The 9,922-nt window shown below is 37.7% G+C and overlaps 1 protein-coding gene across 1 annotated transcript; it reads right to left on the bottom strand.

The window, feature by feature from the left end:
- Nucleotides 1–288: 288 nt before the first annotated feature.
- On the bottom strand, nucleotides 289–603 carry LOC119515907 (40S ribosomal protein S26-like; the record flags this gene model as incomplete). Its single annotated transcript, XM_037812150.1, has 1 exon — nucleotides 289–603. A coding segment is annotated over one exon (315 nt), but the record flags the coding sequence as incomplete, so codon positions are not given.
- Nucleotides 604–9,922: the final 9,319 nt, after the last annotated feature.

Here is a 9,922-nt window from a genome sequence, read left to right as displayed (position 1 = left end):
TGTTGTTAATCGGGAAAACAGTGTGTCGGGGGAAGGGAGTTGGGTATATGGGAACTCTGTACATTCTGAATGATGTTTCTGTAAACCTACAACTGCTCTAATTAAAAAGAAACAGAAAAAAGAAAAAAAATCATTAAAATGGAATGGTTTGTGATATACATGTTACATTCATTCAGTTTTTTTTTTTTTTTTTTTAAAGTTGAATTTCCATTTTATTTTTTTTTTCCAGAGACTAGTTTATCTCTAGTCCTTTATGAACGCAGCTCCTTACATGGGCTTTGGTGGACGTCATGGGGCAGCACCCGCAAGTCTAAATCGGGGAGGGGGTGTCCTGTCTTTCCAGGCCTCACGAGATCGGTTTCTAACTACCTTGCTGTGAATGGCATAACTCACGCAGTAATGCAGTTTCACATACAGCTTAGGGAGCACATAGGCGTCGAAGACGCTGGCTTTGGAAATGTCCCTGATGGCTGCAGCCTCCACTGTGTTTCGAATGATGAATTTCTTGATGGCCTTATCCTTGGGCATGCAGCGGGTGCAGTTCATGCAGCGAATAGGCTGCACATGGCAGGGGCCCTTTTTGGCACGACCATTGTTCCTTCTTTTTTTTTGTCATCTTAAAAGAGAACAGCCAATAGAGGTTCTGGCGAACACCCGAGAGAGTGCCTTCATATGGTTTTATAAATAAAAAATGCAGTCAACAAATATAGGAGGAGAGGGGAGTAGATGAGAGAGGTATAGAGAATACATGCTAATTTTCTCTTGTGCCAACTAGAACTTCAACAGATACTTCTTAGTGTTGATAAATCCAGACATAAAGGTACAAACGTTTTACTTAGTATTACCTCCAAAAGGCCTAAATGCAGAACCACACAAAAAGTGTTGTCTAGGGAGCGTGATTGAGGAAGGGTGAAGGAAGAGAAAAGTATGGGGGAGAATATCTTTTTTTATTTTTTACCTCTCTTTTTTCCCTTAGTTTTAACTTCTATGTTCTCAAAACCACAAAGAGATATTACTTGACAATCATAAAGATTCCTACGGTCAAAAAAGACAGATAATAACAAGTGTTGACAAGATTGCAGAGAAATCGTAACCCTCATTATAGTGCTGGCAGAAATATAAAATGATGCAGCTGCTTTAGAAAAGTTTTGAATTTCTTCAAATGGTTAAACAAAGAGTAACTAGATGACCCAGTAATTCCACTCCTAGATATTTACCCAAAAGAAATATGTGTCCAAGCAAAAACTTGGACACAAATGTTCATAGCTACATTATCTGTAAGAGCCCCAAATTGGACAGAACCCAAATATCTACCAACTTATGAATGAGTAAATAAATTGTAGAATATTGATAGGTATATAATTTGACATAAAAGGACTGAACTATTGATACATGATACAACATGGAGGAAACTTGAAAACAATTATACGAAATTAAAGAAGCAAGTTGTAAAAGACCACGTACTGTATAATTTCTTTTATATTGAATGTCTGGAATAGGCAAATTTATACACGTACTGTATAATTTCTTTTATATTGAATGTCTGGAATAGGCAAATTTATACAGACAGAAGTACCCTAGGGTTGGGGGAAGGGAATGAGGAATGAAAGTTAACAAACATGGAGTTTCTTTTTGGGATAATGAAAATGTTCTAAAATTAGATTGTGGTGTTAATTGCACAAGTCTGTGAATATACTTAAAATCATTTTATATTTTTGAATTATATACTTTAAACAGGTGAATTGTATGGTATGTGAATTACATCTCAATAAAGCCATTATGCTTTTAAAAATTAAATAAGATAACTTACTTAACCACATGTGGATAAATTACCTGAACATTGAAGCTTTTACTAAATAAAAATGGATTTGAGGGATTTAAATATTTTAGAGACTTTAAAGGAATCCTTTAATTTTGAATGTATTTTTTTTGATGCTGAATATATTAAACTCAAATCTGCTAACTCTGGATGAATTTAGGCAACAGAAAAACTGTATATGGAGAGAAAAAATATTTGGTATTCTTTCTATCAATTTCCAAAAAATCGATATGCTGTTCTAAGTCTGACATTAAATATTCCATATCTTGGTTTTCCAAGCTATTATTTAGTAGAAGCATCAAGGTACATTATGAGGATTTTGAAAATGTAAAATGTAAGAGAAAACAAAACAAAGTGTTTTTCTTTTGAAGTTCTTTCCACCCCCTCCCCAATATATTCATGGGAAAAACACATGCTAATATTTCAGCTTTGTTTCTTCGTTCAGCTTGCCAAAGAAACAGGCAAGGTGTGATATTTTAATCATCAGTGTTGTTTTAATATTCTAGCAACATATTTTTTTTGCTCTAAGTTCTGCACAGAGTCATTTCTCAAACAGACGCTATTAGAAGAAATGAGAGAAACTTTTAACTTGTTTTGCATGAGAAACTCATCAGGCGAAATTGATAAATGCTTAATAAAAATAGTTCATGGAAGGGGGATAAGGAGTGGGTGGTGAGATAGAATTGAAAAAAATTACTCATTATTTTTAGAGTAAAGTAAGATTGATCTCAAAAAACATAATCAGTTACTTGATTGGGTTCAAACTACTATTATATGTTTTGGTTAACTCCACATTTATATTTACTAAATTTTTTCTCTCCTTCATTATAAATATCTCAAAGCCAAATGAGAAATAACTAGTTTCATAATTACCCAAAGCATCAACAGTCCATTAAAAGTGGTTGCTAAATAATAGTTATAACTAGTACCTGAATCCTGCAACAGAGTTTTATGATGCACCTTATCTGGTCTTCAATGCATTGCCAGGGGTAGGGATGTATTACTGTTGCATGTGAAAGATGATAAAATGGAGCCCTGGAAAGATCAAAGGACTAAATAGATCATTTCCTTAAAATCGATTGTGTAGTAAGGACTCAAATCCACGTCATTCAGTCAGTCACTTATTTAGCAATTATATGTGGGCCTATGCTGTGGATTGTCTACATGAGTGACTCACCTATGCTAATGATTGACAGATATGGTCATGGACATGCTTTCCAACACCCTGAAAATTGATGTATGAACCAAAAAGGTAAGTGGCTTAGGGGCAATGGAGTGCCTCGAGTGAATACTAAATGCATCCAGTCAGATGTATGAGCTTTCTCATTCACAACCCTGGAAATTTTGCCTCATGATGGAACTGAATGTTTTCTTCTAACTTTCATACTCCTGGATTCTACCATGCCTATGCATGCCCTCCAAAGTTGCAAAGATCAAACCTGTTCCTGCTTTCTAATAAATAAATTTCAAATGTCCCAAGTTAGGTTTTATGCATGATCCTTTTGACAGACTCTTTTATACGTGAAATAGATTGTTCTTCCAATACATTTTGACAAATTGAGGACTAGATGAGTATCATCCATGTTCCTTGAATTCATTCCTCTTCCTGATGTGACACCATATTGGGAGGACTATTCCTGTCCCAGTTTCAGTGTAAATGCTTAGGGCTGTGTGTTGAGTCCATCACCAGATCCACTTCCCTCAGTGTGGCTAAGCTGTGAATTCCAGCCCCTAGCTGTAAGGACTGGTCCAGGGATGGAAATGTAAAACAAGCAAGACCAATAAAAATCAATCCCAAGATTTCTGTTGCAATTATTAGGAAAAAAGAAGTTCACTTACTACTAGGTGTTGTCTAGCAAAGATGGTGAGATAGTTATCCTGGAGCTCCTAGGAACAAACACATGGAGAGAGATGGGCTGAGAGTGAAGTTAATACAGAGGAAGGCAGTGCTGAGAGTTGGAGGTATGGAGAGAGAGGGAGCAGGAGAAAGGGGTAAGGAGGGAGAGAGAGAGTGAGAGAGGACACCATTTGAATCCCTAGATCATACCCTACCTAAAGCCAGTTGCACCTCAACTTTTCATATACCTGAGTCAATAAATTCCTTCTTTTTGGTATGACAGTTTGATTTGAAGTTCTGTAAATTATCTCCAAAATGATTCTTTCTAGAATATCTTTGGTTAAGATGATGTGAATGAATGATGCATCCAACAAATAGTCACATTATTAACAGAGATAAATATTATGTGAATAGAAGGTGGAAATTTTAATGTGGGATGAGGTTGGAGGAGTGTTTGGGAGGTACCTTTTGAAGACCTTGATTACCATGCTCAGGGTGTTGGGCTTTATTTTATACTCAAAGGATGCCATTGAAGTTTCTTTGAAGAGAGGAGTGACATGATGCGCTTGTATTCTTGTGCTTAAAGTAAAAGCTTGTGGAGGCAGAGGGACAGCTGTGTTGAAGGGCCAGAGACTTAAGATAGGGATAGAAATTGGTCCAGTAAGGGTTGGGAGAAGATGGACCTAGACTGTAGCAGTTTAAATAAAGAAATAATGGAAATAATGGTAACAATTTCAGAATTTCACAAATGCTTGGTCATGGGGATAATCCAAGAAAATATGTGGTTCTGAACCATAGCCTTTTGCAGAATTTCCTTTTCTCTTCTGTGTTACATTATTCCACTCACTGACCCTTTCTAAAACTTAAAATTATTTGTATTTTTCTCAATCCATCTTTAGGAAGCCATAGGGCCTAGTCTTATGTTCTTCATTGATTTACTTTTCAGGGCTCTTTTTAACAAAATTTACTTTAAAAATAAATTAAGATTCTCTATGATATCTATGTTTTTGTTTCTAGTTTTATTTATGATTAAACTAAAATTTTCTTTATTTTTTAAATCTGATATTCATATTTTTGATTTGACATTATGATTAACTTTTTTTCTAGGTCCTATTGCTACATAAGAAACCACCCAAATTGAAGGGACATCCAACACCAACCATTTTATTATGTTCATGGATTTCCTGGGTCAGGAATCCAGACAAGGCACAGCAAGAATGGCTTGGTCTTGCCTCACAATGTCTGAGTCCTCTTCTGAGTGGTCTGGTATACCTGAAGTTGATTCTAACGTCTGGGGCTCAGGCAAGCATGACTTGAAGTTTAGGCTGGGATAACATGAAGGCTGGGCTCAGCTGGAACCATCAAACAGAGCACTTACACACTACCTCTCCAGGTGGCTGGGGCTTCCTCACAGCATGGCGGCTGGATTCTGAGATGGAGCATCCCAAGAGGGGGCAGTTAGAGAGTGAGCATCAGAGAGGACCAAGAGGAAGCTGTATGGCCTTCGATGGCTGGGCCTTGGAAGTCACACAGCATCTGTGCTGGTTTGTATATATTATGTTCCCTAGAAAAAGCCATATTCTTTGATGCAATCTTGTGGGGGCAGATTGATTAATCTTTTTCATTAGGGTGTGACCTCTTGATTGTATGTTTCCATGGAGATGTGACCCACCCAACTGTGGGTAATACCTTTGATTAGATTATTTCCATGGAGATATGAACCTCACCCATTCAGGGTGGGTCTTGATTTAATCACTGGAGTCCTATAAAAGAGTTGACAGACAGAAGGAGCTCAGAGCAGAGAATGACATTTTGGAGGGCAGTGGAGAGTGACATTTTGGAGAGCTGCAGCTTAGAGAGACATTTTGAAGACAGCCATTGAAAGCTAACACTGACATTTTGGAGAACGCCATTTTGAAATGCAACCTGGGAGCAAGCAGACACCAGCCACGTGCCTTCCCAGCTAACAGAGGTTTTCTGGATGCCATCTGCCATCCTTCAGTGAAGGTACCCTATTGTTGATGCCTTACCTTGGACACTTTACGGCCTTAAGACTGTAACTTTGTAACCAAATAAACCCTCTTTATAAAAGCTAATCCATTTCTGGTGTTTTGCATAATGGCAGCATTAGCAAACCAGAACAGCATCACTTCTGCTGTACTCTGAGAAAGCAGTCACAAGGCCATCCTTGATGGGAGAAGGGTCAATGAATGTGCATCAATTTTTAAAAAAAATGGAAACAACATTCGTAGACATTCTTTGAATACTTGTAAAGAAGTTGTGCTTTCTGATTTTACTATGCAAAACTTAGTATTTGTCTACTTCTATTGTATAATTTCTTGTATTTATATTCTCTATATTTTCATGTCACATGAATAATGACTAAAAATGTGCTATTATAGTTATGATTTCATAGAGTAGTCTATTTTAACCAATTCTTGTTGAATGCAAATTATACTCATGTCTTCATCACTAAATATTCAGTTAAAATACTGACTCTATCTTCACATTCATTCATTCAACAAATATGTTCTCCAAACCTTCTGTATCCTAAGCAGTCTTCTAGGGGTTGCAAAACTGTGGCCTGTGAACCAAGTCTGGCCCATTGCCTGCTCTTGTATAATCTGTGAGCTGAGTGGCTATTACATGTTTAAATGGTTGAAAACAAATAAAAGAAGAATAATATACATGGCACTTGAAAATTATATGAAATTAAATTTCAGTGATGATAAAGTTTTATTAGAACACAGACATGCTCATTTATTCATTTATGTGTCATTCATGATGATTTTCATACCTCCATGGCAGAGTTGAGTAGTTGTGTTAGAGACCAGGTGGCCCACAGAATCTAAAATATTTACTGGTTGGTCCTTTACAGAAAATGTTCACCTAAGCTCGTTCTAGTATATATAATATGGATAAAAACATATAGAAACCTTCACCTTCTGGAATATTTTGCTGAGGATATTGGACAATATACAACATATATAAATTAAAGGCATAGAACATTAAAGCATGATAAGGAAGAAAAGGAGGCAGGGAAGGGGACACAAAACTTCAAGGCAGGGGGCTGAAATTTTAGCCAGAGTGGCCAGGGGTACCCAGGGAAGAGCATTGAAGGAAGATGGAACAGACAGTGCAAAGGGCCCCAGTATGGCTGGAAGGAGCTGAAAGGAGGGGGAGTCGGAGGAGATGAAATCAGACAGGTGAAGATGGACAGGACACGGAGGCAACTATTGGTCATAGAGAGCAAAGATGCTTTCACTCAGAGTGAAACAGGAGGTCAAGAGTTTCAAGCACAAAAGGGACCTCATCTTAATGTTTTAACAGGACCGCTTTGTGAACAAATACGTTCTCCTTGCCTTTTGGTCTTACTATTATTATCATCTCTCTTTGTTCCTTCCTGTTTGAGGAGGGTTGATTCATATTTGCCTGCCTCTTTAATTTTTAGCATTACTTTATCCTTTTGTTCTAAGAATATCTCTTGTAAGCTGCATATTATTGATTTTCTAAATAATTGTGAGGCATGTTAGAGATCAATTTAAGCTGTTTACAAGTACTGTTGCCATTGTTGTACTTAATCTACCTTTTTATCATAGATTTTTCCTTAAAAATAATTATTTTATTTGTGATTTCTTTTCAAATTTATGTTTATCCAATTAATGAAAAAATAGTAACTTTGGCAGGTAAGGTTTTTTTTTTTTCTCTTGGAGTTTAACTACCCTCTGTGTCTCCATAAACATTCCTTTTGTGGTAATACCTCCTTGGTCTCATGTGGGTCTGTGGATCTCTGGTGTTTCCCCCAGAAGTTCCCCCCACAAAACATTTCCACCAATTTTCATTCTAAAATGGCTGATGCACGTGGCTTCCTGGTTCTGGGTGGCTTTCAGAAAATGCTATGGGGCAGGTCTTAACCCTCTTCTTAATGCTTGTATCTAAGAATCTTCTAAATCTTGTATGCTGTGTGCCCTATTAGAAACCATTTGATAGCTCAGGGGATGGTGGGCCAGCCCCGAGCCCCAGTGGTTCAGAAAAAGAGGTCAGTATGCATCTCAGTAATAAGTTAACTCAAAAAGTGGGGAGAATATTCAGTGCTAGGAATATTCAGTGCAGCAAAAGTGAAGGCAATATTAGGGGCAAGAGCAGGATTCTAATTCTTAGAGGTACTTGATGATTGGGCTGCCATCTTAACTTGGATGCCATACATAAACTTGAAAGGACACAAAGCACAACAAAACAAACTAATGATAAAAACCTATTTCATTTGGCTGGTGGTCAGTGGTAGCATAAGGAGCTGAAGAATGCAATAGAATTACTAAAGTAAGGTGCAGTGTAGGTACATGTTTGCAGGTGAACAAGAAATAAATTTCTGCACCCATCTTACAGGTATTTAGCAAGACACATAGCTGTTGAGGTCCTTTGAATTATGTACCCCAACAAACACATGTTCTTAATCCACGTCCCTGGGGGTGTAAAAAGGACCCACTGTAAATAGAACCTTTTGAAGATGATAATTTTAGTTAAAGTGTGGCCAAGTGAATCAGGGTGGGTCTTAATCCACATTACTGGAGGCTTATAAAGATAAGGGCTTGTCATAGGAGCCAGAAAGGAGAGGAAATCGTGACAGAAGGCAGAAATACAAGCCAAGGAACCCCAAGGTTGCTGGCAGCCAGGCCCAGAATGGTACAAATTCTGGCAGAAAGGGCCTTGCCAATATCTTGATTTGGGTCTTCTTCTAGCCTCAAAATCATGAGCCAATATATTCCTTCTTGAATCTCTGTCATTGCCAGGAGAATAAGCCTTTTGGTCCAAGAAGAATGAAAAACACATGAAGCAAAGCAGCCTTCATTTCTCCATAGAGCTGTAGTGAGGGACAGAGCCCATAGCCTGAAGCAACATTGCCCACCAGGCCCAGAACAGATCAGCAGGGCCACCCTAGCTGAAGATTCTCCATGAATTCTGGGAGAATAAAAGGATATTGTTTTAAGCCACTGAGTTTTGGAGAGGTTTGTTATGCAGCATTATCATGGCAACAACTAACTGATACAACAATCAGAGTATGAAGCCACCCAGGCATGTATTTCAGTTATCTGGAATGCTTTGCTTGTGTTGTAGTTTGCTAATGCTGCCAGAATGCAAAACCAGAAATGGATTGGCTTTTATAAAAGGGGGTTTATTTGGTTACACAGTTACAGTCTTAAGGCTATAAAGTGTCCATCAACAAAGGGTGTCTTCACTGGAGAAAGGACATTGGCATCCAGAAAACCTCTGTTAGTGGGAAGGCATGTGGGGGGCATCTGCTTGCTTCTAGGCTGTGTTTCAAGATGGCATTCTCCAAAATGTCTGCATCAGCTTCCAAAGGCCGTCTTCAAAATGTCTGTCTCAGCTCCAGCTCGTTATGAGCTCCTTCTGTCTGAGCTTATATAGTGCTCCAGTAAACTAAACAAGGCCCACACTGATTGGGTGGGGCCACACCTCCATGGAAATTATCCAGAGTTATCACCTACAATTGGGTGGGTCACATCAGTGGACACTGAACCAGTAGGTTCCAACCCAATCCACACTAATATGTCTGCCACCCCAAAAATGCATTAAAGAATATGGCTTTTTCTGGGGGACATAAATATACAAACCAGCACAGCTTGCTGTTTTTTAAAAGGAAGAACACAAGCAAGACAATCCAATACTTAAACAAGAGCACATTGATGCGATGATTCAAGGCTTATTTTTGCACAAGGCAGCATTAGGCTGTCAATATTAAGGTATGACATTGTAGGAAAGAAGGAAAATTAGTAGGTCATGTCCAATTGGAAAAATGCTGAAAATTAAAACTAAGGAAAAAAAGCTGAAGCTTTTAGATCCCTTAATTAAGGTTCAGTCATTCTGAGTTCTTCTCAAGTAAGAAAAAAAGAGTGTAGAATAGAAATAACTAGGAGTAACAAAAATAGTTCCTTACATTAACATGGTTCTTTATATTTTTCACCATTTTATTTCCACAATAAGTAGTGTTTTATACTCTGGTGGGAAATCATACTGCACTTATTGTATAAATGAGAATGCTAAAATATTTTATAAATGAGGAAAATCAGTGGTTTGCTTAAAGTATAAAAATTATGATAATTCTATGTCAGGAACCTAGAAATTGTGGGTACCTATACCCAATATTCTTTCATAAGGGTAGTCTTTAAGATCAGAAAAAGGAAAGCTGGATTTAAAATTATGTAAAACACTCCTGCCTTGGATATTTCAATCTGAAATGTCTCTCA

Source organism: Choloepus didactylus, chromosome 19 (genome assembly GCF_015220235.1).
Source record: "Choloepus didactylus isolate mChoDid1 chromosome 19, mChoDid1.pri, whole genome shotgun sequence".
Taxonomy (NCBI): domain Eukaryota; kingdom Metazoa; phylum Chordata; class Mammalia; order Pilosa; family Megalonychidae; genus Choloepus; species Choloepus didactylus.
The sequence above is the reverse complement of the archived record's forward strand: the minus strand, read 5'-3'. Positions and strand labels throughout refer to the sequence as shown.